Here is a 27568-nt window from a genome sequence, read left to right as displayed (position 1 = left end):
CCAGGGGGGCTAGGCTTGACCTGGCAGGACATTCTGGAAAATCGGAAAAGTCCCTTCTGTCTTCTCAAGGCCTTTAAACCAAGAAGCTGGTGCGGCCTGGACACCGCTCCTGTGGTCAGGGGTCGCAGATGACAGAGTGAAAGTGAGAGCGGCCAAGTGAACAGACACAGACAGGACATGTGAAGGCCTGGAGCCCCCGCCCCGCCCCCCTTTGCTCCAGGGACAAGGGGTCAGTGGCAGAAAGGGAATGGCCCTGTCCCTGCCCTGGCCCTCGCCGCCTGCCGGGGTGGCGGGCCTGGGCCTCATCTATTACTGATCTTCACTGAGCGGGCTGACCGCACTAAACCCATCTGTCAGGGGCCTGTCTGCCTGGCTGCTCCCGAGGCTCATCCTAACCACATGCTAATCAGCTGTCCTGGCAGCCACAACGGTTGGTCCAGGTCCAGCCGGGCAGGGGCCTGGCGCAGCCACACTGAGGGCCCGGGAACCGGGGTGCCGGCAGCGGCTGCCTCGCTGGGAGCAGGTGGCCATGCCCGGGAGGGGGCTCTGGGAGCTGGGCCCACGTCTCACTCGCTGACTGGGCTTGGCAGTGACACCCTCCCTCGCCTCTGATCTCCGACCCCTCATTGGGGGGATGAATGGGTAAACGCACCACCAGGAGGCACTGAGTTCTGGTCCTGGTCCTGCGGCTGGCCAGTGTCCTCGGGCCAGCCGAGATGGAGATGACACCACCGGGGGCCTGGGGCCTCACAGAGGACGGTCCGTCCGCGTGTCCGTCCCTGCTCTCCCGCTTCCTGGCTGTGGCCCCGACAGACACTGTCAGCGCTCGGTGCCTCGCCTTCCTCTCTGCTCCGGGCTGACAACGGGCCTGCCTCCCCGGGACTAGAGGAGGACAGACGGGACCGCAGGGCCTCACCCCTGGGTCCTTCCTCCCACACAGGAGCTGGGGGTGCAGGGAAGGAGGGATGTTCTCGGGCAGAGCGACGCCGGGTGTGTGTGTGTGTGTGTGTGTGTGTGTGTGTGTGTGTGCAGGGGGAGGCTGGCATGAGGGGCTGACGGGAGAACCGGTGACGTCCTGCCTCCTCGGTGGCTGTCACGGAAGGATGGGGCCTGGGAGAGCGGGCCATGGGCACATCATGGGTGATTGCTTAACAGGGCAAACACTTTATTCGCAGGCCTTGTTTTGGTTTTGGAACATGCAGGTTTCCTGCCGTCCAGAGAACAGGGAGGTGTCCTGCTGCGGGAGGTTTCGGGGGCTCGCCGTGGGGCCCGGGCCCGCCCCTCTGCCTGCGGCTGGCCCGGCTCCTCCGTGTGGGTAAGGCACTGTGTGTTCTGCACAAGGGTGTGCGGCGCTGGTGGACACGAGGTTGAGGTGATGTGGTCTCTGGCGGAGCCTCGGCTGCGGGCACAGCCGGCGGGGTGGCCCCGTGCCCCTCCGGCCGGCCTGGTGCGGCGGCTCAGATCGGAATCATGCCTTTGTTCCTCTTGCGGTCGGCCATGGCCCTCCGGTTGTGATTGGCGCGTGTGGACTTGTTGGCTTCCTTCTTCCTGCGTTCCTGGGTGGTGTCCCGGTTCTGCCCGTGGCCCCGGGGGCTGCCGGCCACTGCTGCCGAGCTGTCATGTCGGAACCTGAGGGAGGGACAGCCCGCCCCAGGAGAACATGAGCCCGAGGAGCTCCGCTGGCAGGTCCCGGGGAAGGGCCCGCAGCGTGGGCCGGGCCCCCCACGGCCCCTCCCAGCCGGAGGGGCCCCGGCAGCTGTGCCCGGTGCCACTCTGAGCCGGCCTGCGGGCGGGACCCTGGTTGGCGGCGAGGAAGGAGCAGCGAGTGGGCAGCCACGCCAGGAGACCAGGAAGGCGTGGGGATGGCGGCTGCCAAAGACCAAGTGCCTGTCTGGGCTCTCACAGGCCGGCCTGCCCGGCACCGGCCAGCGGGGGGCACAGCGGCTCCTCCGGCGACGAGTCTCGGGGGTAAGGGTGGGTTCCCTCCTCCAGGAACAGCCCCTGTTGCTCACCCCCTCCTGGCCAGGAAGGCCATGCGCCGGGCCTCCGCCTTCTCCCGGAGCACCGCGGGGTCCTGCACAAAGTGGTCGGGCTGCGGAGGGAGGGGAGGGTCACGTGTCGTCCAGATCCCCAGGCTGCGGCGAGACTGCGCTGCACGGATCCCCTAGATGCCGCCATGCCGGCACGGAGGGCACAACACGCAGGGCCTGGCCCAGGCCGCTCTGTCCCCTCCCCCAGGTCCCCCGGGGAGGCCGCACGGGGACTGAGTGAGGGTCCGGCCGGCAGGGTGGGGCTGACGCAGCTGGAACAGGACGATGGTGCAGGGAGCCGTGCGGCCGGTGGCCTGGCCCCGGACACATGGAACTTATCGCCCCGGAGGGGCCGAGGGCACCCGGGGTCCTGGGCTGCCCTCCATCGACCTGAGCATCGCCGCTTCCCGCTGCCTGCATGCTGAGGTTCTAGCTAAGGTTCTAGTGGAGGAAAACATTTAGCTGCTGGAAATAAAATTTTCAAGCCCACCAGCCCAGATGGCCTCCAGGGCCCCTGGGCTCTAGGCTGCTCTGATTTCAGGAATTGCCATCCTGGGCACGGAGGCAGCAGCCGCCCGCTCCCGGCCCCAGGCTCCTGGGCAGAGGGAACCAGTGGCTCAAAGGCCCGGCTCTGATCCATTCGCTCTGATCCGTTCCCGGGGCCCTCCCTGGGCAGACTGGGCCTGAAGGTGCCCTCTCCTCCCGCAGTGAGCCAGGCTGCCTCCAGGCCGAGGGGGGGGTGCAGGGTGCTCCCGTCCCCCTTTAGAATGCCCCCTCCTTCGTCTGCACAAGCCGAGGAGGTACCTTGGGGGCCTCGTCCTCAGCTTCCTCCTCCTCCTCGTCCTCCTCCTCCTGCCCCTCCGTGGGCACTTTGGTTCTTAGCACTTGAGGGATGGTGAAGGGCCTGCGGTGAGAGAGAAGTAAGATCAAAGACCACGTTAACTCAGAGCCTCGGGGCAGAAGGAGCTGGGCCGAGAGGGGCCGATGGGACAGGCTCAGAAGTGCTTTCCCAGCCAGCTTTGCGCCAGCCCCTGGCTCCCTGCGGTGCCAGGGTCTGATGTACAGACCTGGGGCGGGGGGGGGGGGGGGGGGGGGACGGGGGGACGGGGGGGACGGACTGAGCTTGGGCTGGGAGCTCTCTAGCTCAGTTTTCATCTATTGGGTAATCTCCATGTAAACCCACATTAAGAACAGTGTGAAGCTACGACATGAAGTTAAATTAGGGCCCCCTGAGGGTGGGCTGGACCAGCCAGCCAAGGGGGTGACTGGGGCCGGAGAGCACTGGACTCGGAGTTTGGGCCACGGACGTGCTCACGTGCTCAGGGCCGGCCGGGCCTCCCCAGCTGTGCGAACAGGAGGCCGTGGGAGAGCCCCGGGCCCGAAAGCCCCCCGCCCCAGCCTCACCTGCGGCTGATGAGCTCGTCGTCGGAGTCGGCGTCGTTGGCGCCCACCTGGTTGCCGTCGTACGTGTCGTCATACTCGTCCTCGTAGTCGTCGCCGCGGTAGGCCGGGCCCTCGCCGGGCTGCAGCGGCACCTGCAGCAGCAGGCGGTGGGTCAGAGGGCCCGGGCCCTGGTCTCCCCAGCAGCCTGCGCCCCGAGGCCAGACACCCACCTCCTCCACCACCCGCCTCCCCCGCCTCCCGCCTCCCCCGCCACCCGCCTCCTCCACCACCACCACCTATACGGCCCAGACACCCACCTCCTCCACCACCCACCTCTCCCCCACCTCCCCCACCACCCACCTCCCCCGCCACCCACCTCCCCCGCCACCCACCTCCTCCACCACCCGCCTCCCCCGCCTCCCCCACCACCCACCTCCCCCGCCACCCACCTCCCCCACCACCCGCCTCCTCCACCACCCGCCTCCCCCGCCACCCACCTCCCCCGCCACCCACCTCCTCCACCACCCGCCTCCCCCGCCTCCCCCACCACCCACCTCCTCCACCACCACCACCTATACGGCCCAGACACCCACCTCCTCCACCACCACCACCTATACGGCCCAGACACCCACCTCCTCCACCACCACCACCTATACGGCCCAGACACCCACCTCCTCCACCACCCGCCTCCCCCGCCTCCCGCCTCCCCCGCCTCCCGCCTCCCCCGCCACCCGCCTCCCCCACCACCCGCCTCCCCCACCACCCGCCTCCTCCACCACCCGCCTCCTCCACCACCCGCCTCCTCCACCACCCGCCTCCTCCACCACCCGCCTCCTCCTCCACCACCCGCCTCCACCACCACCCGCCTCCACCACCACCCGCCTCCTCCTCCTCCCCCGCCACCTGCCTCCCACCTCCCCCCCCCTCCACGCTGTACGGCCGGACACCCACCTCCCCCCCCCCCCCCCGCTTTCCCCCCCCACGCTGTACGGCCGGACACCCACCTCCTCCACCACCACGCTGTACTGCTCGTAGCGCTGCCGCTGTGCCGCCACCTCCCGCTTGTCGTTCAGCAGGCTCCGCGCGTTCTCCTCCTTCCTGGCAGGAGAGGGAGCAGGAGGAGAGAGGAGGGACCGTCAGGCTCTGAGGGCTGTCAGGTCCAGAGAGACCGGCTCCCGGCTTCACCCCGCAGCCAGCACAGACCGGACGGCTCATGTGGGCAGGCGGGCCTCACCGCTGCGGCTGCCCATGTGGCCGGGCCCAGCACTGCCGCGGCACCAGGAGCAGCCGTTAGAGCATAGACACCCTCCTGTGTGCACCACGAGGCCTGACGGGATTTCCTGTTTTCAGCATCGTCTGCTAATCGTGAGGACGGAGAGCAACGGACGCCCTCCCCAGTGAGACGGCGAGAAGACCCGGCCATCTCTGCCACCGATCCCGGGCAGCGCTCTGCTGATGCTGATGAAGGAAGAATTCTGAAGAGGAAGCAACCCACAGAGAACGCACAGCAGATCCCGTCTGTGTGAGCAGTGAAGTGAGTACGACTGACTGTTCTACGGGCACGTCCATGCCGTGTATGTAAACACACAGCGGGGTAGTGAGCTCCCGCCAAATGGCATGGGGACCCCGGGAGGCCCCGGGTTGTTTGAATCTTTTCATGTGGCTTTCCTACTGAGCTCGGGGAGCCCAGGGGACCTTGGGGTGTGAGGATCAGGAGGGGTCCTGACCTCTTCCTCTCACCCCCACTCCACCATGGCGGCTTCCCATTGGCCTGTGTTCAGTCTGGCCTGTCAGATCGCAGTGGGGGCAGTGCCTGGAAGCTCCATTACCCACATGTCCCGGAGGAGGGAGGTGGAGACCGCGGGCAGGCCATGCACTCCAGCACAGCCACGTGGGACTCGGGTCTCCTGACTCAGAGCTTTGCAAATCTGTAGAAAAACCTGGTTTGTCAGACACGGAGGCCTGTGGAATGCAGTTCTGAGCCCTGCAGAGGAAAATCAATATGAGATGCTAGGCAAGAAAATCCAGCTTAGCTGTGAAATCAGGCCTCTGGAATGTACCAAGGGGAAGGTGGGAGTGGGAAGAGACACAAGCCATACGCAGCCTCCACAAAAACCTTCTATGAACCGGCTTTTGGTATAAGCAGGGGTAGGCGCCTGTGTCTGTAGGACTGTCTACCGCGGAGCCTGCAGCCTCCAGCATCGGCCTGGACTTCCCTCAACAGTCTTTGCTAAGGGCCTGCTGTGTGCCAGGCAGGATATTAACACTGAGCTGGGGGGAGATTCAGGAAAGAGCTAGCAATGGGTCTGACCTCATGGAACTCAGTCTAGTGAGGGTGACGGGCAAATAGCAGACAACATGAAGTGTGCCGAATGGAAGCCGGCATGCTGGGAACTCAGAGAAAGGAGGTGTGAACTCTGGCTGGGAGGGGGGGCAGTCCTAGCTTGGGGTCTGGGGAAGGGGTCATGGGGGCTCGATGGTGGGAGGGAACCAGCTCCCCGGGGCGGAAAGGTGCGTCCGGAAAGGACAGACTTCCTTCCTACGTGAGCCACCGAGTGGCTCCGAGCTGACGAAGAACGCGGCACGTTTTAATTCAGGTGTGACCTGCCCTGAGCTACTTCATTTCTCCTGTGGTCCTGAGGGCAGGGCCAGGGCAAGGTTCAGACAGGTGTCCCCACCAAGCCCCTCTCGCCCCACCCCAGCCCCTCTCCCCCTTATCACTGCGTCCCGCATGGCCTGTCTTTCCCACAGTCTCTGTGCCGTTTTAAGGCGAAGCCTGGGTGCTCTGCTCACGTGGTCTTCCTGCTATTTAGCTCGGATCCAGGCTAGTAAATTGCTTAATAAATATTTGCCGAATGAATAAATAATGAATACACGGAGAAAGGCTTTGCCTCTGCAAACCTCAGCCCGGAGCTACCGGGACAAGGAGTTCCGTAAACAGCTGCCACCCAGACACTCCTGGCGCCGAGCGCCCCGTGCACAGGGGCACAGCCCTCCTGTCTGCTGCCCCCTGACCCACAGTCCGAGCTCCAGAGGCTCCTCTGGCCGCTGAAGCAGGGGACCATTCTGGCTTCGGATCGGGGATGTCGCAATGTGTGTGACTAAGCAGATTCCAATTGCTTCCTGTCTGGCCAGCCAGGTCACTCGGAGCCGGCCTGTGCCCGCGCTCCCAGCGCTTGGCCAGCCAAGCTCTGCGCGGCCCTGGGAGGGCAGAGCACAGCGCCTCCCTGCAGAGCACTCCCTGGGACTCTGCCGCTGGGGATCCTGCCCCACCCAGTCTGAACGGCCCTGTCCCCATCACAGGGCAGGCTGCATGGTCCCGCAGGGCCCGGATTCTCCGGATTTCATGAACCACCACCGCGCAGGGCCCTCTGGGAGGCCAGCACAGTGTGTGGAACCTCTTGTTTCTGCCTCTCTCTCTGCCACCACAGCGACTCTCAGTCCCTCCCAGCGGTTTCTCTTCCCAAAACCAAGGGCACCAGCTCCTGGGACCATCGCCATCTCCCCGTGACCTCGGGGCTTCTCCCATGGAAGCGGCTCCTTCCCCATCTGCACCGCCCCTTCCTCCTCCTCCCTCCCCTGGGAGCCTTCCTGCCAGGACTGATCGAAGCCCCTGCAGAGGCTGGAGGCCTGCTCGCTCCGCCCTGTGGCACCTGTTCAGGCCGACTCTACGCTGCTGCTGGATGAACCGATTGGCACACACTCCTGCGGGCAGGGGCCATGTCCGCTTCACTCGGCTATATCAGCACCTAATCAATCCGGGGCCTGGAGGCCATGAGCACTGGCCAACGATCTGTTGACTGAATGAATAAATCATGAATGGTCTTTCAACGCCAACCAGGAAGGAAGGACACAAGCTAAACACAGCGTGGAGAAAGGCCGTAAAGGAACGGCTCCCTCCGGCGGGTCCTCACTGTCCTCCTCTGGCCGCGGCCCGGAGGAGCCAGGTCCGGGAGAGGCTTTCCGGGGAGCACACCCAGCTCCCCACCCAGAGGCCCGGCGGCCGGCACAGCCCCCCCTGCACGGCGCAGGGAAGAGCTGGGCCCGCTGGCTTCCGCTACCAGCGAGGAGGACTCGCTGACCACCCTGTGCAGAGCCGGAGCCGGAAGGATCATTTTTGTGTGCGTTTTTTGTTTTTGTTTTTTGCTGTTGCTCCAAAATGCGTTTTTACTGCTGCGATGACTCTGAAGCACAGTGTTAAAGAGCCGCACCCAGCTGAACACAAACAAGCGCGCACACAGGCCTCGGGCTGCGGGGAGCCCGTCTCCTCAGGATGAAGCCCGTAGTTTCTCTCGCCTTCTCGCTGGGCTTGCAGAGGGGGGTGCCTGCAGCCCGCAGCCCACGCACTCACCGCCTGCCCTTGTGCACCCGGCTCAGGTCCACGGCGTCCCTGCTGAACACGTCAAACTCGTCGTTCTGGAACACGTTGTGACGAGCTGCCAGCAGAGGCGTTGGGTCCGGCTTCACCTCCCTGCGGGGAGGGGCACAGAGCGGGTTAAGGGGACCTGCCAGCTAATGGCCCCTGAACCCCACTCCCCTTCACCAGCCTCACCGGGCACACAATCTAAACACCTGCCCTCCCGGCCCCGCCTGGAATGACCGCACTTTACACAAAGCTCCCCTCAGTCCCGCTCCCATCCACACGGATTTTCTTAACAGCCCCCTCCCTCACTGGCTGCTGTGACAGCCCTGAGATAGGCAGCCAGAGATCACTCAGCCTTTGTGCCTCAGTGCCTTCATCTGTAAAATGGGGACAAAGACGCTGAAAAGCTTGTCCAAAGGCAGAGCTAACTCAGTCCTTGTTTGATAAACATCATTTGTTCACGGGAGGAACACCCATTCACGCCCTCATTCTGCTGCCCCAGGGCTCTGGGGAAACTCAGGAAGGACCGCCATGGAGGGAGTGAGAGAAATGGCTGTGCTTCCACTGGGAAGGGGCAGGGCCGGGGCAGGGCAGGGCCGGGGCAGGCCAGGCCCGTAGGAGCGGTGCAGGGCTCAGCAGCCCCCCACACCCCGTGTCCCTCCTCTCCCCACAAAGTGAGCTGTGTCCTGGGACACGAGGGGAGGCAGAGCGGGCGCAGAGGAGCGCGGACGGGCCCTGGCGAGGCCCGCGGAACGCCTCTGGCCGGCCTCCTCCGGGCTCCCCACCTGTCCAGGCCGCGGTCCAGCCGGCGGAGGGCGGGGGCCAGCCGCTCCTCCAGGATGTTGTTGATCACCTGCTCCGGGTCGTAGCTGTAGTGCTCCAGGCAGGCCAGGACGAAGCCCTCCCCGAGGTCCGGCAGCAGGTCCTTCACTTGGGAGATGAGCGAGTCCAGCTCCACGCCCCTCACGGGGGGGCCCAGGGCGGCGGCGGCCCCCAGGCACTGTGAGAGCCAGAGGGGGGAAGGTGAGGCCAGTGCGGCTGGGGCAGCAGGGAATCCGGGGCCACAGGCCCTCCACCAAGTGCCTCACGTCCCTCCGAGCCTCCACGTCCCCTGGGAAGGCTCTGGACCGGACAGTGAGCTGCTCCTGGCCTGGCGACCTGGGCAGGGGCTTCTCCTGCGGCCACAGCGCCGCCTCAGACAGCACCAGTGCCACCGCCCCCGCTGTGCCCGTGGCTTAAGGAAATGACACACATACAGAGCCGCGCACAGAGCTGGCACCGGCTCGACTCTCCAGAAACAGCCCCGGCTTCTACGAACCCAGGTCCCTCCAGCGCTAACCCGCTGGCGGCTGGCCATGGGGTGGTGGCCCCCAGGCCCGGGCCGTGTGGCGCTGCTGCCCTGTAATTAGACGCTTTTCGCTAAGCGAGTCCGTTTATAGACTGCTTGATGTGGCTTCATGTTGTCAGGCCTTTCATTTACAGAATAAAATAAACAACAACAAGCCCTTCCGTAAGAAGCCACGTGGAGGCGGTGGGCAGCGGCGGAGGGGACTGTCACTCCCCGAGGCCCGGACAGCGAGGGCACCGGCTCTCAGAGGCCGGCAGGGTCTGCTCACGAGGCATCGCGGCCCGCCACGGCCGCCCGGGCAGTCCTCAGGGAGGCGGGACGGCCACAGCCCCCCTGACGGGTGAGCAGCCCCGGCTCCATGTGGGTGAGCTGCCTAAGGCCACGTGGCTGGCGAGGGACAGGGCCCGGACAGACCCCTGAGCTGCCCAACCCCAGAGACGGGGTGGTCTTAATCCCTAAGTCACCTGCCTCCAGGCACACGGGAAGAGGCTGGGCTCAGCACAGCCACAGACCTGGCGGCTCTGGAGAGGCAGTGAGAGAGAAGAGGTCCCTACACGGCTCAGGGGCCCGCACCCTACGGAGGGGCCTCCCGGGGCCACGCAGGGAGCCTGACCCCTGCCAGCTGCACCAGAGCGGCGCCCGGGACTGCTCAGGGGACCGCTGCATCCGATGGAGGGGGAACGGAGGCCGCGCCGGCCCAGCAGGCCAGCGCAGGACCCTCTCTGAGGCGGACAGGCCGGTCCAGGCTGCCCATTCCCCCCTCACCCCTCCTCCAGGGCAGAAACCAAGAAGGGAGGTTCCCCGGCCCCCACCCCTCAGAGAGGACACACCTCCTCTTCCTCCGAGTTCTCTGGGTGAGAGGCCGCTCCGCCGCCTGGCTCCCCGCTCGCCACGACGCCATTAAGATCCCCGGTCACGGGGGGGTCTTTAGTGTCGGTGGGTTTCCGCCGGTCCACCCCTTCCCACGCACTCTCCACCGCCTGGAGGATGTAGGCAGCCCGGGTCTCGTCTCTGAGGCTGTGTTAAGGGGTCTCTCTGGGGGACCACAGCCTCTCTGCCCCCTCAGCCCGGAGGCAGCTCATTTCTCAGTCCCTCCCCGGCATCCACCTCAGGGCATCTGCCAGGGCTGTCTGGGCTGCCCCCGGGCGTCATCAAGGCCCCTGGGCTGCATGAGGAGCCGCCGGGCTCGGCCTGGGCAGGGGTTAGGGGAAGCCAGCTGCCGTCTGCTCTCCGATAAACCTCCCTCCGCTCCCCTGGCCCCAGCAGCCCATCCCCGGCCGGCCGGGCCAGGCCCACCCCGGGCTGTGAGGAGGATACAGGACGGACGAGGCCTGCTGCAGCAGGCTGACGTCATCGGCCACGGGGAAAAGCGCGTCGTAGTCCCGCAGGAACCTGCCAGACAGACGGCAGATGGGAGGGGGGGCCGGGCCACAGGGGCGCGGGCCTGCTGTGGGCCGCTCCCCGCGTGGCTGCTGCCTAGCCACCGATCCAGGGCCTGAGACCGTGGCGATCACGGCAGGGGCTGTTATGCAAGGGGACAGATGAAGCGCCGTGCGCTCACCTCTTCTCCTGCAGCAGAGAGCTGAAGATCTGCAGGAACTCTTCAATGAAGCCCTGATTGTTGTCACAGCTGCAACAGGACAGGGGGGCTGAGCTCACTCCTGGCAGATGAGCTGCCGGTGCGCCCGCCCGCCCTGCGCTAGGCCTCCGGCCAGTGGGAAGAAAGAGCCTTTTTTCTCTTGGTTTCCCCTCCGGCTCAGCAGCTCAGAAGCCGGGGAGGGGGCAGATAGGGAGGGCGATGGCCCTGCGGGGCTGGGGGTGGAGGCTGTCTACCGGAGGGCGGCGCCCACGGGCCTACCCGCTTTCCAGGATGGGGAGCAGGCAGATCTGGTACAGGAGGATGTGAAAGATCTCCAGCAGCTTCTTCCTGGAGTGGGACAGCCTCTGCCACAGGTCACCGAGCAGCCTTTGACGGCCAAGGGGAGGGAAGAAATACATATCTGAGAGACGAACAGGCACGAGGGAGCTTAATCCCACTCCACCCAGCTCCACCCCGCGCACACCCGGGCTGAGCAGGCCTCACAGCTCCCTGCTGGCAGCAGCTGGGAAAAGGCCACAGGCTCGGAGGCCGGCTGGTCCCAGGGTCACTGGTTCAGTGCCTCCTCCCGCCCTTCCCAGCAACAGCTTCGAGCCGTTAGCAGCAGCAGCTGAGGGGGAAGGGCTGGACGCCGGGGCTAGGGGGCTGCTGGGTAGGGATGCACCAGCCAAAGGTGCATGGTCCTCAGTCCCACCCGTTGCCTCGGAGACAGGGATGCTGAAGCAGGGCCTGTGCTCAAGCTTCCCTCACCCACAACACCACCCCGAGTTCTGTTCCCGCCTCACCTGCTGTCTTCAAGCCGCCTCTTCTTAATCGCAGACTCCAGCTCAGGAATCGCTGTTTCGTAAAAGGAAGCGAGTCTGCGGAGGCACACGTGGGTAAAAGGCTACATTCGTTCAGAAACACGCGCTTCGTCAGAAAAGCAGAGCCAGCCCGAGGGAGCAGGAGGACGAGTCGCCACAGTTTTCTCAGCTCCGTTTCTCAGTCCCTCCCGGCACCTACCCCAGGTGGAACAACTCCCGCGGAGGGTGATCTGGCGAGATCTATCAAAATTTAAAATGCACATGGCATCGCCCCTGCAGCGCTCCTTCTAGGAATTCAGCCCTCAGAAATACTTGCGGAAGTGCAAGACGGGTGTGTAAAGTTATTCTTTTGTTTCGTTTTGATGATTTGCAATTTTGTTTTTCAATTACAGTTTACATTCAGTATTATTTTGTATTCGCTTCAAGGTGCACAGCATAGTGTTAGACAACCAAAAAGTTATTCTTTATAGCATTTTTTGTTTTGTAATAGCAAACAACTGGAAAAAAATCCTAAAGGGTCATCTATGGGGTCTGGTATCCCCTGCAATGGAATTCTATCTACCATATTAGACACTGAGAGTGCTTTATGCACTGACATACGTCAAACTTAAAGGTACAGTGCAAACAGCTCCTAGAGCACTCATATGCCAGCAATACACTTTAAAAGGGGTTGGGTGATATATAATATGCGTACTTGCTTATACATGCCTGTTTATATGCATGTCTCTGGAAAATTCCACATAAAAACTAAGGACAGTGGCTCGGTCTGAGGAACAGATTAGAGAGGAGAGAGGGAGATGTCACTATCTATTTCATGCTTTTTTGAGTTTTGGACCGTGCGCATGCTTTATTCATTCATAAAACCAAAGGACAGAGAGAGATCCAGGTGCGCTCAGTGCACACTGAAGGGGAAGGAGAGTTGTCTGAGAGGATTAGCGAGGCTGCAGAAAGTTCTCGGGATGAGGTCATGCATTTGCTCAGTGGGCGTGTCTGCCTCCAGCACAGCTGAACAGGCTGGGCCGGCCCCAGGCTGTGTGTGGGACAAAGGCTGTGTCATCTGGCAAAAATGTTTCCCTCCCTTCCCCCCTCCCCGAGAGGCTGGCTGCTCCCCGGCCTCCACTGTCCCTCGCAGGAGAGTCCGTTCGCCCCGAAATGAACCCCAACTCCAAAGACCCTTTCAGAAGCTACCTGCGCTGCGTTTGGAAGCTGCTGTCACGAAATGGGAAAAGCCTGAGCGAAGTGAAAATGAGCAGGCACGGAAGTCTGAGGATCACGTGATCGGCCAGTGATTTTCATTTCCTACCTTTTGGGATTTTCCACGTTGCTACAAGCATTTGCCAGATCTACCAGGAGAACAGATGCCTTTCTAACAAAATGGACAGCCTAACCCCTTCCTTCTTTCAGAAATGCTTTATTCTAACATTCTTGGGGAGGCCGCTCAATCTTAACATCTGATCGTCACCAGCTGAGGTGATCCAATACGAGCCAGGCACCACTGGCACATCTCAGCTAGGTCAATGTTCTGTCTCGGGGGAGCAGATGGCCGGATGGCCTGGCGACTGGGCAGACAGAGCTGGACAGCTCCCAGGAGCGCCTTCAGACAGCGAGAAAGATGCCTGGGAGAGCAATAGCCAGAGGCCAGCCCCGCCCCGCGTCGCCAGGCAACAGGCAGGTGACCAGCCCATGCCCGACACCACACACCCAGGAGTCCGATCTGTCTGCTGCCGTGTCCCCAGGCTGGAGGGGGCTCTGCGCGCCCAGGAAGCCCTTACTGAGTGAGGGTGTGAACCAGAACCTCTACTCCATCCTCCAGAGCGAGCGTGGTACCTGTAGCAGAAGTCGTGCTTCTGGAAGGTCTGGCCAGCCGCCGGGAAGATGTCCAGAAAGGCCCAGAGCGTGGTGCAGGTGTCGCACAGGTACAGGACGATGTCCTTCAGCTCCTGTTGTGAGAGGAGACACTGCGTTCCTCTCCTCGCCCCTGACAGCTCTGGGGAGCTGTGGTTCTCAGCCTTCCTGATGCCGCGGCCCTTTAATCCAGCTCCTCATGCTGCGGTGACCCCAGTCATAACGTTATTTCCGTTGCTACCTCATAACTGTAACTTTGCTACCGTGAATGAATCGTAATGTAAATATCTGTGTTTCCCGATGGTCTTAGGCGACCCTGCCTACACATGTCTGCTTTGGCACACTGCCTCGCTCCCAAGGCCCAGCACAGGGCTGGCACATGCCAGGGGTCAAATTCACCGAGTGAGTGAACAGCTCACACAACAGCACACGATCGAACCTGCTGAACTGAACTGAACTCCTGCCCCCTGAATTCTGCTCCCTGCCCATCCCACTGCTCCCCAAACGCGGCTTCCAGAGAAGATGGCAGTCTGCTGAGGTGCTCTTAACGTGACGGGAGCAGCTGCGCACGGGGCTGGGGGAAGGGACCGGGAGCAGGGCACCCTCACCGGGAGAGGCATGTCACTGGGGGTCGGCCGGCCCCTCTCTTCCAGCTTCTGGGGTGTGGCGCTGGCCCCGTCCCCTTGCAGGCCGCTGTGCTGGAGGATATTGCTGAAGACCTGAGAGAGACAGACGTTTTCCATCTATGGCTGGTTGAATCCCCAGATGCAGACCCATGGATGAGGAGAGGCCGAAGGTATTCTAAACGCTACCGTGAACGGGGGATTCTCTTGGTGATGGGATGGAATCACCGCGGAATATTATTCTTCTCTTTTTGTGTGTGTTTTATATTTCCCCATTTGTTATAAGGAGCATTACTATTTCATGAAACGACTTTATAAAACTTGATAATGCTTATTTGAGAAACCTAGCTCTCTAGAGGGGTCCTTAGAGGCTCGTGGCTGGGAGCAAACACAATGCAACCCAAGCCTTTGTGGACGAGTGCGGCACTTGACGGCCCTGAGAGCTCCATCCTGTGCCAGGGGGGGAGAGCGGAGTGAAGTGGTGTGGGAACCAGGACACTGAGCTGCTGGGGATGGGAGGGGAGCGGGGAGTGACCCTTTCTCAGGCTCAGCAAAGTCAAGGTCGCCATCAGGTGGGGAGGGTCTGCTCCCCAAGCTCGTCCCCCTCCCTGGGGCGGGCGAGAGCCGGTACCTGAAGGATGGTGGGCATGCTCTCATCCAGGTCACTGTAGTAGCTTGGCTGCTGGTTAAAGATGTTTCCTGAAAAGAGAAGCGAACGGGGAAATTGGGGAGCGAGTGGGGGCGGAGAGGGGGTATTCCAGAGGGTGCCAGCAGGTTCTGGGGCCTCTCTCCCCTTTCCCAAGCCTGCCTGAACCAGAGCAGTCCTGGCCCCGGGCCCTGCTGGCACACAGCTTTGGCCCAGCCTGGAAACTCCCCAGGGTGGGGGAGGAACGCACGTGGTACAATTTAACCTCTTAAGCACCTCTGCCGAGTGAATTACGTAAAGGCCTGCCCAGGTCAGACCAGCTCGCCTGACGTCCCCGGGGAGGGATCACACTTGGGCCCTGCGCCCTATGTGACGGCATCGGCTCTGGAAGTGGGAGTCAGTCACCCAGGGAAATTAGGAGATAGGATCTCTTTTCTCAAGAAATCTGGACGCCAAATCCGGGAGGCTTGCCAGGCCGCCTCTACGATATGGCGAAGGAATCGGAGGAGACGTTTCTTTGGAAATCCTCTCATCTCTGCTTTTGAATATCCTGGCCGTGCCAGGCGAGAGGTGAGAGGCCTGCAGAGGACAGGACACCCTCCCCATTTCTGGCATCGCACCTCCTCCTCTGCACCTTCCTCAGCCGCAGGGAGCAGGCCCTGCCCCCTCCTTCTCTCGGAAGTGACCTCCCATGAGGCAGAGTCACCTTCTCCGGGCAGCCTCTCCTGACCCAGGCCTCAGAGGTCTCCTCCCATAATTCCCAGGGCCACACCATGGTCCCCTCCGAACCCCAACCACTGGCTCGGGGGAAGGCACTCTCTCACTTCTTTCTCATGCTAAGCCTGGTCCTAGGGGTTTTTATAAGCATCAAAGAGATCAGATTTCCCAATCTACCCTTGGCGGCTTTGAAGTCCCTTTCCTCTCCTTCATCTGGTTCTGATGACGGCGGAGAACTTCTGATCTCTTAGAGAAATAATGTAGAAGGTATGGGCAGCACCCTGGCACGTGTGGCTCAGTGGGCTGGAGTGTCATCCCACGCACCCAAGGGTTGTGGTAAAATCATGGGTATCTTTTACCGCTCACAGGTCAGCGCGCATGCCCAAGACTTGGGTTTGACCCCCAGTCAGGACATGGGAGGCAACAGGTCGATGTTTCTCTCTTGCATCCATGTTTCTCTCTCTCTCTCCCTTCCTCTCTCTCTAGAATCAATGAAGGACATATCCTCAGGATTTAAAAAAAATAATAAAAAAACACGGGACAGCAATGGCATCCTTTGAAACGTGCTCCTCAGCCGGAACAGTTCAGAAACGCAGGGTGGAGAGAAAGCATGGCGTCTGGAACCGTGTCCTACAACTTCAAGGTGAGCGAGACTGACGGGGTGCCCGGGCAGGGCCCGCGGCCTGAGCTGCGATCCAAAGCGCTTTGTTCCCTGTCGCATCCCAACAAAGCGCCTGCCTCTGCCGGAGCCTTCCAGCCGCTGCCTCCGCACAGGCCCCGGCTGCTGACGCCATTCCTTTCACACCGGAGCGGCCTCCTGCCCTCTGCCCCGGCTGTTCCAGCAACAATGCAAGTCCTGTCCCTCTGAGGCGGCCGTCAGCCCCGAGGCGGGCTTGGCACAGAACGAGAGCCCGAGAGCCCGGCCTCAGCGACAATCCCAGCCGCCACTCACTCATCACTCACGGCCTCTGACACTGAGGCTCAGCGTCCTGTCTGTGAGCGGGAGGTGACGGCACTGTACCCCAGGGCTTGTGAGGATCGACTGAGATGACAGGAGGAGAGCTCGGCCCCCCAGCGACCTCAGAGTCAGGGTGGCTGTCCCCGCCCTTCAGCTGCTTAGCGCACAGCCTCAGAGGGCTCCCAGACCCTCGAGGAACCCGTCTCCCCCCCATCGCTTCAGAGGCGACACACATGGATCTAAGTCATTTCCAAGCACCCCCCCCCTTGCCGCTCCGAACCTCCCGCCCTCCTCTAGCGCCACCTCTGGGACCTCGGGTTCGATTCACGGGGCCTCCTCCGGGCCCCCCGGCCCACAGCCACGCACCTATCATCTTCCTGAGCAGCGGCGCGTTGCCTTTCCCGAAGAGCACGCAGAGGTCCAGGATCTTGGGGATGTCGAACAGGAAGTTGTTGTAGAGGATCTCTCCGAAGGCGGACGGGGAGAGGAAGTGGTCCTAGGGGCAGGCAGAGGGGAGGGCTGGCTGAGCGCAGGCGCCTGCAGAGTCAGAGTCAGAGCCAGCGCACGCGAAACAGGCCCGTCACAGGGACCGGACAGCGAACGCAGCTCCCTCCGCGCGGGGGACACGTCTGAGTCCTGTATGACCTGGGCAACAGCCGTTGCATGTAGAAAGGAGCAGCTGCACACGGTGCCACAGCTGGCTGGGGGTTCAGTCTAAACAGTTATCGATGAATTACCAGGATGACTGGGGCCACTTTCAAATACTCAAAAAAAAAAAAAAAAATCTTTGGAGGAGAGAAAACAAGATTGACAAAATGTTGATAATGGTTTAAGTTGGATGATGGGAACATGGGATTCATTATGCTTTTGTGATTTTTGAAAATTTTCATACTAAGAAAGTTTAATAAACCCCACAAGATCCTATTTTTAAAATACACACACACACACACACACACACACACACACACATCTCTCTACTGAAAAGAAAAAAAAATTCCCTAAAAAAACAGGCACCTTAACAGTAATGACTAGGGGGAGGAGATTTTGTAGGTAACCTTCCCTATTGACAAAATATTTCTGTAATGTTTGTGTTGTTTAGAGGTAGTATTATTACTATTATTACTTATTGGTTTTAGAGAGAGGAAGCGATAGAGAGAAACATCGATGTGAGAGAGAAACACTGATCGGCTGCCTCCCGCATGTGCCCCCACGGGGGATGGCACCCACCACCTCTGGGTGTGCAGAATGACGCTCCCTCCACCAGCCGGGGCAGCTGCATAATTATTTTGAAATTGGGGGGTGGGGGGAGTAAAGGCTTTCAAACAGCACATACAAGTCCCTTTCAGAAACCAGAATCGGTCTTTTCCCCTCTGACGCAGAGAAGAGGCAGAGTCACGCGTCAGCTGGCGGAGGGCCCGGCCCCATTGATGAACGGGGTGTCATGCGGCCGCCCGGAGCCGGGATAAGGAGCCGCACAGATCTCCCAGCAGCGGGACAGAGGCAGAGCGGAGACAAAGGGGAACCCGATACTTCAGAGCCGCCTTCCCGCGGGGTCGGGTGTCGCGGGGCCGTCACGGGCCGGCTTACTTTGGACTCCTTGTGCGTGGACATGCGGAGGAAGGTGAGGAAGACGCCGCGGTGGAGCCGCTTCTGTGCGTCCGCCACCTCGGGGGCCGGGGCCACCCACTCGTCGAACTTGCGGGGCACGTGGTGCAGGTAGGAGTCCAGGCACTTCTGCAGGCTCTCGTCGAAGACGACCTAAGCCAGGCAACGGGAGAGCGAGGGTTTGATCCGACACCCGGGGCTCGTGGGAGGACAGCCGGGCTCGTGGCCGGTGGCCAGCGCTCCAACCCCAGGGGACTAAGGAGGCATGAATGAGCGAGGGCCACACACAAGGCTCTAAAAATGACAGGTTGGAAGGTGTTGCATAAACATCACTGAGATTGGGATTACAAAACAGGGCAATCCAAACCACCACTTCCTGTTAAGGATCCAGCGAGCAAAGGAGAGAAAAAAGCACCCCCTAGGAGGAGAGAAACAGCAGAAACCAAGAACAGCATGGCGTGTGCGCTGTCTTGGCGCTCACGTTGAGGGAAGGTTACCTGGCACCAGAATTTAGCGTGAGGCAGGGCCAGCAGCCAGTCCAGGTCATTGGCTACGAAGGTGGCGCGCTCCAGGTACTCCTCCACTAGGGCGGGGGCGTTGTCTTTAGGGGGCGGTTTGTATAACACAAAGCACCGCTCTGCCTTCTGCCCGGGGTGCTAGGAGCCAAAAACCGCGTGTTACGGCGCAGAGGTTAGTCAGCGCGGGCCCTTTGCCAACCCACAGCGTGACAGCCCGCGGCTGCTCCGACCGGCGACCCTCCAAGGAGCTCTTAGGCATAAAGAGCCAGTGTCTCTGGCAAAGGGGCTGGGTTACTGCATCCAGAGAACACCAGGCGGGCATTGAAAACCATGGTTTTGGGAGAATATTTTCACCACACGGGGAAAGGTTGAGAAAAGAAAAAGCAGGATACGAACCTCTCTAGTGAATATAATCCGTTTTTGGATTAAAAAATAAAGCAGACATTAGATAGATAGATAGATGTAACATATTCACATACAAGCTAAAAAATAGAAGTGTGTGTGGGACAACACTGTCTCTGGTGGGGAGATTTTGACTTGAAAATGCTCTCCAATTAAAAAAATGAAAATCTTACTTTTTTAAAATTATTTTTTAATTATATAAGTGAGACTTGAGCATCTTTCCTTTCCAAGTTTGCAAGGTGAGCTGCCTGAGACCACACTCCCAGTCCCTGTGTCCGTCCATCCTGGCAGACCTATAGGCGTCTACGTTAAAATGTACCCACATAGGTATTCGTTTAAATGCTTCCTCACAGAAACGGTATTATTCTAGAAGTATTATGCCATATCCATCTCATAATCAGGAAAAAACACCTCAGTCATTTTTTTTTGTAAAGACAAGATGCTAGTGGAGTAGCTGCAGGTCTTGGCTCATAGTCACAAGTTCTCTCTTCCAGTCCCTACCTTGCCATGAACAGACCTGACTTTGTCCGCCGTAAAGGAGAGCTCAGTTTTCTCCCCTGGCTGCATAAGGGCTGCTTTCTCCAGGGAGGAAGGTAACAGGAGGAAGAGCAGGCAACATCTCAGCTGTTATCAAACACACCCACCCACTTGTAGGCCTGTCGGTCCAGGGGGACAGGAAAATCACGACGGATTGTTAGTCTCCTTGACAACCACCTATGCCTCCCTACGGTCTAAGGCAAGTTTTCAAACTGTGGAGTCTTTGGGTTCCACAAGGATTCCTGGGGGGGAGGGAGGGAAGGGCATCTCTTGGGTGGGTCTTTAGGACCCTTCCCGTTAAAATTAAAATTTGTACAGTGGGGTTCCAGGTACAAATCTTTGAAAAAAGAATCCTGCTGACTGAACCCAGTTCAAAACTACTCTCTAAGGCACATGTGTCAAACACAAGGCCTGCGGGCCAAATCCAGCCCGCCAGGCCTTGCAATGTGGCCCGCACCGCGCTGTCATCACTGCACTCCGCTGTCAGTTTATGACATTGTCAGTTTATGACTGTTCAGTAAACCATTTGGCCCGCGATTTAGGCTGGATTTTAGATTTTGGCCCCTTCTCTGATTGAGTTCGACACCCCTACGAGTCTAAGGTCTAAATTCATCTCCTTGGTTTCCTGGCTTCCCCAAAACTGTTATGTGTTTGACACCTCACCTCTTAGGTCATTGCTCAGTCCAGGTTACTCACCCGTCCTCCACTGCGAAACACACTCCTTCCCCCCACCCCCCCCCAACATCCTATTTTCCTTACCATCCTACAAACATTGGCTGGAACCCCGGGGGCACGTGTGGGGTAGCACAGGAGGAAAAGCATCTGCGGGCTCAGAGACCGGGCTCCAGCGGGGAAGATGCACATCTGAGCCACCAAGAGAGCAAAAACAGAGCAAGGGACAGCTCAGACCTGCCAGAGGGACCGCGGGGGTGCTAGGGGGATTGACGACGCCTGGAGGACCAGGGCCAGCTCGCTTCCCAAAGCAGGCAGCATCTGAGCTGGGCCTGGGAGAATGAGAAAGATTTTTAGAATGAAGAAACGGTATTTTTGTGGAGGCATAAAAATGCGCCATAAAAAAGAAGAGGAGGCCCAGATTGCACTGGGAGGTGGGGGGAGAGTTTGGAGGGAGAGAACGCTGGAACAATGACGAGGAAAGCCACTAGCTATCGAGGGCCTGCCCCGTGCCTGCTGCTGAGCAAGTATGTTCTCCATCCTTTCCTTCTTGCCTACAGCAACTACTGGAGAGGGAGATGGCATGTTTTTACAGAGGAGGAAACCAAGGCTCAGGAAGCTTCCGGAACTTTGCCAAGGTCACATGGCTAAGGAGGCAACAGAGGCAGCGTGTGAACCAAAGCTTACACTGCAGCCCTACTAAGTGACCCATGGTACCCCTGGGCCATCCTGGTCTCACTGCTTGTCCTTTGAGGCGATGAAAGACCAGATTCTGCTAAGGCCTTTGAAGAACCCTGAATGCCAAGCTCAGAGTAAGGACTTCATTTCGTAGGTAAGGGGGCCACGGGAGATTGCAGGGCAGGGAGAGGCAGGCCCCAGCGGTATCTGCAGCCTTCAGAGCTGGCTGAGGTCCCACTAAGCCAGCTCTGCCATTCTCTGCCCACCAGCCTTCTCGGTAAGAAACCACCTGCACCGTTCTCCAAATGCTCCATCTCCATGAGTCTGATCTTCCTCCAAAGCTCACTCACCCAATCTGGCCCAAGACTTGCTTTGAGATATTCAACAGCACCAAGTAGGCACGGTGCACACAGTAGGTGCTCAATAAACATTAGCGTGACCCATCACCCCGCAGACGGCATGGTGGCCGTCCCTTGGCTGGACATCTCCTTGTCTCATGTTAGGACTAAAGACACAAGTGCAGGGTGGGTACAAACCCCAGGGCAATCTTTTAGGAGCCCCCAGTGGCCAGCAGGGTCACCCTCTTCGGCATGGCCAGCAAGACTACTCCTCGGTCAGGCAACTGTCTCCCTCAGCTCATCCCTCTCCCCACCCTACTCCCATTCAATGCTTCTGCCACGGTCACTGTTACCACCATCACTACTAGGTGTTTATGTCCTGGTACAGTGCTAATTCAGACGTCTCACTTAATCCTCACAGCCACCCCACAGAGCTGGTTCTATTATTACCTTTTTAGGTCCCGAGGCATGGAGAGGTTATGTAACTTGTCCAAAGTCACACAGCCAAGTGTGCGTGACATTTCACTCAAAGCCCCTGGGGTACTGTTTCCACCAAGTGACTGGTGGTTGGCGTAGGAGTCAGGCTCTCAAAACGGCACCCTCGGGCCCTCCTGCCAGGCCCTCCCTTTGCCCATGGCTCTGCCTGCTAACGCTTATTCATCCTTCAGTACCCAGCTCTGCATCTCCCTCGTTCAGAGCCTCCCTGGCTGCCCATGTCCTCCCCACTCCCGAGGCCTCCCTGCCTCCACACCCGCTTTGGTCTGGACTGGCAGCCTGGCCTTCCTCCTCCCACCACCCTGATCACACTGGAGAGAAGCTCCTGGGCGGCTTTTCTCTCGGACCCGGGCAGGGGCAGCTCCAGTGCCTGTCACAATGGCTGCTGGCGTCCTTGACCCATTTCCAGAGTGTTCTTGGCCCTGGGGAGCCAGATGAAGAGAAGCCACCAGGTCCCTGCTCTCCCGGAGCCCACAGCCTAGCAACCCCGGTGCTCAGTGTGCGGGGGAGGACCGAGGAGGAAAACCAGACCCAGCCACTCCAGTCCTGTCCCCCCAGAACTTTCCGCAATAATGAGCTGCTCTCCGCCTGTGCAGGCCGCCACTTATCCAGGGGGCCGTGTCCATTTAATTTAACTAAAGTTAAAATTCATATCCAGTTCTTCAACTCAACAGTCCACATTTCAAGTGCTCAGTTGTTCTATTTGGCAAATGGCTACCCTATCGGACAAGAAGAGTTTTCGATTTTCTGATCAATATCCTCCTTATATAAAAAGGTATGAAAAAGTAATGAGGTTTTATAGCAGAAAGATGATGGGTCTGACCTCTAGGGTCAGCCTCGCTGGGTTCTCACCCTGGCTCCCCTAATTTCCTATTCCTGTGACCCCAAACTCTCTGTTTCTTCATCTGTACAATGCGGACAACCACAATACCTACTCACAGGGCTACGGTGCCGCCCACAAGAGAGAATCCAGGCGAAGTGTTTAGAAGGGTCTGGCCCGGTGCTAGCGCTCCCTGATTCTTAAGTTCTATGAACAATGCTCTTGGGAGCAATGGGAGGGCATGGGCAGCCCGGACAGAGGCTAGGAAGTAACAGGAAGCCGTTCAGAAAGCAGGAAACAGAACACCAAGCTCTTGTTTCCCACAACTTCGCTCAGGCCGCGGGAAAGGACTTCCCCCACCATGTGTGAGTAAGCTCAGATTCTTGGGAAAACAGCAGGCGGGCAGGGGGACTCGGGGCCCTGGGTCTGTGTTCTCCAGCAGCCTGGCCCCTCCCTGTGGCTCTGATCTCCCTCTGCAGCTGGTCATTGGCATGCTCACAGCCTGCTTAGCTTTCAGTCTCACAGGCCCCGCTGGGTCTGGATGTGGCACTTCTTGGCCCATGGACGTGGAGATCAAAGTCGGCCGGACCTCTGAAATCAGGGTCCCCCCCCAGAGTGCGGATAGCAGCTGAGATAGCTCTGAAACCTGACCACCCGGCTTTGGGATGGATCCGTTTCCAGGCCGGCTCAGGCTAGCCAGAATGGCCCTCCGACTCTGATCCAAAATGAAGTGCTTTGAGGGAAGGTGTGGGGAGGTGACATGGGAAATGCTACTCAAGTTCAGGCCGCGGCTGGAACGGAAACCTCTACCCTGGGCCTGGAAGGACCCGGGAGAGTCCCCGAGGTCCTTCTTGGAACAGAGAGAGGAGGAATTCACTTTGGAAATTGCAAGAATGATAACATCAGCCCGAAAAGCCTCACGGCACCGGCTCACCAGCGCTGGTGATGTCCTCAGCTTGCCTGTCTTCGGGTCCTTGTGGGTGATCTGGAGCTGGTCCAGGGGCAGAGCTGGCATTGTGCTGGGTGACCCTCCTGAAAGGAATACGGATGGGAAGGAGAGGGCAGACACACGGGCTCCGGGGCCAGCGCCTGCTCTGGGCGGATCCCAAGGGACTCCTGCCATGGGCCTCCAAGGCCTGGTTCCTGCACTAACCCAGGCAGCACTGACTCCCCAGGTGACGCCCATACACGCCCACCCCTGAGGACTGGCTAAACGTGCCCCGATGACCTTCCTTGTGGCTCCAGCTCCGGGCCCCCCCGGCCGGTGAGCTCTGTGGGGACAGTGCCCGGCTCCCCTCCTCTCACTGGCTTTCCCATGGCCAGCGCAGGCCGGCGGAGAGGGGGCCTCATGAAATGTCTGATGACCAGCGGGACAGGACACTTCTTATAACTCCAACCAGGCTCTCAGTCGTTTGAGGTGAAGCCACGGCCTTTCCTCACCTGTAGAGTGTGCTAAGATTGTGTAACTTTTCTAGGCATCAGGGAAGAAGGACATGGATGAACGGAAGGATCAAGGAGGATGACAGAATTCACAGAAAGTTGCTAGTACAAGCTCCTTTCTCCAGAGGCCCAGACCGGCTCAGGGTCAGTGAACGGCAGATCGCACGTCTTTTGTCTTCCCAGCCAATGCTCTTTCACAGCACCACGTGACCTGGCCCACAGGAGGGCTGTGCACGTTGGCTGTGTCATGGAATGAAGTGCATGAGGCCCTTTAAGAGACACGCCATAAAAGGTCAGCACCGTCTCAATGACAACATGGAGCCATACTAAGGCCGGGATGGGGAAGCCATCACCTCCCGAGCCCTTTCCGATAAGCTGAGGGGCCTGGTCATCCCAGAGTTACATGGACCATACATGTCACATGGATGTCCAGATCTCTGGTATCAGGCCAGGCCTGGTGTTCAGAAGACACACGGATAAGGCAGGGTCTCTTCCCTGAGGAAGCTCACATCTAAAAATAATGACAAGAAACACGGGAGCAACATGCTTATCACGGGTTGGCAACTCTTTCTCGGCATTAACTCAGTTCACACATGTTAACACTTTGCATGTATTGATGGTCATGCCAACTCTAAGGTAGCTGCACTTTACCAAACGCTAAGTGTTCAACACAGGACTTGGTGTATCATAAGCACTCAATAAAGTTAACTTGTTGCCCTAATCAGTTTGGCTCAGTGGATACAGCGTCGGCCTGCGGACTGAAGGGTCCCAGGTTCAATTCCGGTCAAGGGCATGTACCTTGCTTGTGAGCACATCCCCAGTGAGGGGTGTGCAGGAGGCAGCTGATCAATCGATGTTTCTCTCTCATCGATGTTTCTAACTCTCTATCCCTCTCCCTTCCTCTCTGTAAAAAATCAATAAAATATATATTAAAAAAAAAAAAAAAAAGCAAAGAGGGAGCGTGAGCCAAGGCTCAGAGCCTGTGGTTTGAAGGGAGGGGAAGACATGGTTGGAAATGCAAGGTCAGGAAGATGCTGGATAGGAAAGATGGGGCCAGTTTTGTTGTGTGTTTTTTTGTGTGTGTGTGTGTGTGTTTTTTTTTAAATATATTTTATTGATTTTGTACAGAGAGGAAGGGAGAGAGATAGAGAGTTAGAAACATCAATGAGAGAGAGTCATCAATCAGCTGCCTCTTGCACACCCCCTACTGGGGATATGCCCGCAACCAAGGTACATGCCCTTGACCGGAATCGAACCCGGGACCCTTCAGTCCCCAAGCCGACGCTCTATCCATTGAGCCAAACCGGTCCCGGCTGTGTGTGTTTTTTTAAAGCCTTGAATGCTATGCTAAATATTTTGGCTTTTCATCTGAAGGCAGCCAGGAGCCCTTTAAGAAGAGCAGAGACGTGATCAGAAAGAGAAGACAAGAACCCAGTGGCAGGGGCGACCTCCCAGGAACCATCGGAGAGCAAAGTCTATGCTAATCCCCTCCCTCATCCACCCAAAGGCTTCTGAGCACCTCGTACCTGGGCACTGGGGCCCGCAGAATGCTCAAGTGCACAGACAACAGGCCTGGCCTGCCCCTCCCAGAACTTAGCCTTGGAGGGAAAGATGGCAATGAGTCCAACAGTCACACAAACACGTGAATCTCAACACCACGACGGACGCTGTGTAGGCCAGGCCCCTGCAGCTATGACCGAGGACTGACGGGGCAGAGGAAGGCTGTCGGGGGAGACGTGCGTTTTCCTCTCAAGTCTGGGCAGACACTAAGGAGGCAGAGAATGAACTTGAAGTTTCTAAAGAAGAAGGACGACGACCATGGCAATGTCTGGCCCACCGCTGCAACCCCCGCGCCAAGAGTCAGGAGGGCACTTGCTTTAGAAGGGGAGCTCCGTGCAAGCACCGAGTACTGCGAGGCCGGGGCGCGTTCCCAGCGCTACCGCTGCCTCAGTTTCCCCGTCCTCACCCTTCTGGCCTCAATTCGACGCGACTCTCCTTTAGGAACCAGACGGCCCCATCTCCAGGATCCACTCCCCGGGGCAGCTCCTGTCCTGTATTGAATTACCTTGCGCCTTTACCCGTCACTGACCGCCTCCTCCCACCAGACCGTGCGCTCCATGCGGGCAGGGGTCTTGTCTGTCTGGTTCCGTGCCCAGATCTGTGCCCGGCACGCAGGAGAAACGTGACGTCTATTTGCCGAACGAATGAATGGACCCCGAGGAAACCAAACGAGGCGCGGTCCCCTCACCCCAGGATGAAGCTGCGTGGGAACCGCGACTCGTTCAGGTCACTCTGGGCCGAGGCTCGAACCCGGATACTTTCTGGCCTCGTGGGGGCAAAGGGGTAGACTCCAGGCCCCTGGCCAGCACAGCCCAGGCCCTGTGGTGGGGACAGAGAGGCCCGAGGCACGGCCGCGGCCCCGCCCAGGCCCGGTGCCCCGCATCCCGCCGCGGACTCACCTCGGCGGCCGCACTCCCGGCTCCGTGCCGCCGCCGCGGTCCACGGTGACAGTTCCCAGGAAGCCGGCACTTCCGGGGTCAAACGGCGATTCCGCAGACGCTGATAGGACGCCTGGGCCCGGCCCCGCCCCCGGCGCCAACTGCCACCAGGAAGCCGGGCCCGAGGCCACGCCCCCAGCCTTCAGACCCCGCCCCCACGAGGACCGGCCGGGCTGTGGCCACGCCCCCTCCCTCCTCTCTCCCCGCGGATGGAAGGTAATAATAGGCTCTGATTCCACCTCTTGGAAAATTCAAGAATGCTCAGAGGAGTCTGTCCCTTGGAGTAGGACAGACAGACTCCTTAACCAGCGTGGAGGGGTGTGCGATTGTGTGAGTGCTCCACTCCTGGGCAACAACAAAGACACACATGATAGGTGCTCCAGAAGTTTTAGGGAGGAGGAAGAAGGAAGGATATTCTATCAGGGTTAACTCTTTTTTTTTTTTCTCTCATTTTTTTCTAAATATATTTTATTGATTTTACACAGAGAGGAATTGAGAGGGACAGAGAGTTAGAAACGTCAATGAGAGAGAAACATGGACCAGCTGCCTCTTGCACACCTCCCACTGGGGATGTGCCCACAACCAAGGTACATGCCCTTGACTGGAATCGAACCCGGGACCTTTCAGTCCGCAGGCCGACGCTCTATTCACTGAGCCAAACCGGTCCCGGCTCTTTCATTTTTTTATTAAGGTATTATATGTGTGCATATCTTACCAATCTCCCCCCCCCATACATGCCCTCCCTCCCCAGAGTTTTGCATCCAATTGGTTATGCTTATATGCATGCATACAAGTCCTTCCGTTGATCTCTTATCTCCCCCAGATCTCCCTCCCCTCCCCGCTGTAATTTGACAGTCTGTTTGTTGCTTTACTGTCTCTGTATCTATCTTTTTGTTCATCGGTTTATAATATTCCTTATTATCCATAAATGAGTGAGATCATGTGGTGTTTTTCTTTCATTGACTGGCTTATTTTCACCCAGCATAATGTTCTCCAGGGTTAACTCTTTTATGCCTTTCCTTTTGTTTTCTTCCCTTGGCGTGGAGAGATGAATGAGGGAAGTGACCCTTCTAAAGGAGGCGACCTTGTCTGAGCTAACATATGTCTAACTGGGACTAAATTAAAAAGCAATCCTGGGTATTAGTCATTTGTTGTTGTTCGTGGTTCCTGTGGGTTGGCAACGAAAAGAAAAACAGTTGCTGAAGGATGAGCCTTCAGCTCTCTCCTGTTGCACTGTGCAAAGTGTGTGTGG

General features: G+C 59.0%; 1 protein-coding gene and 1 long non-coding RNA gene across 2 annotated transcripts; one reads left to right on the top strand and one right to left on the bottom strand.

Moving 5' to 3' along the window:
- Positions 1-1144: 1144 nt before the first annotated feature.
- Positions 1145-26351, bottom strand: ASCC2 (activating signal cointegrator 1 complex subunit 2). The gene is made up of 20 exons (XM_084867512.1): positions 26278-26351; positions 23313-23410; positions 18416-18574; positions 17901-18071; positions 16680-16809; positions 14624-14691; positions 13978-14088; positions 13352-13464; positions 11507-11581; positions 10983-11090; positions 10686-10754; positions 10442-10516; positions 9955-10135; positions 8562-8776; positions 7765-7884; positions 4418-4511; positions 3435-3565; positions 2835-2934; positions 2013-2092; positions 1145-1629 (listed from the first exon to the last, which is right to left on the bottom strand). Exons 2-20 carry the CDS (start codon positions 23391-23393, stop codon positions 1458-1460), a joined length of 2253 nt encoding a protein of 750 aa, XP_084723638.1. The 5' UTR covers positions 23394-23410; positions 26278-26351; the 3' UTR covers positions 1145-1457.
- LOC311613537 lies at positions 13477-16632 on the top strand. The gene is made up of 3 exons (XR_014793470.1): positions 13477-13918; positions 13954-14165; positions 15842-16632. It is a non-coding gene; the product is annotated as an uncharacterized lncRNA (long non-coding RNA).
- Positions 26352-27568: the final 1217 nt, after the last annotated feature.

Source organism: Pipistrellus hanaki (genome assembly GCF_964339955.1).
Source record: "Pipistrellus hanaki genome assembly, chromosome: 19".
NCBI lineage: Eukaryota > Metazoa > Chordata > Mammalia > Chiroptera > Vespertilionidae > Pipistrellus > Pipistrellus hanaki.
Note: the sequence above shows the minus strand (reverse complement) of the source record. Positions and strands in the feature narration are given on the sequence as shown.

Bases quoted from the DNA above. Each gene is read 5' to 3' on its own strand.
- ASCC2 (XM_084867512.1), bottom strand. From the start codon at position 23,393: ATGCCAGCTCTGCCCCTGGACCAGCTCCAGATCACCCACAAGGACCCG. The intron at 16,810-17,900 runs GTAAGCCGGCCC...GCCTGCCCCTAG, and splicing joins CCACGCACAAGGAGTCCAAA to GACCACTTCCTCTCCCCGTC. The intron at 10,755-10,982 runs GTAGGCCCGTGG...GTCCTGTTGCAG, and splicing joins CTCCCCATCCTGGAAAGCGG to CTGTGACAACAATCAGGGCT.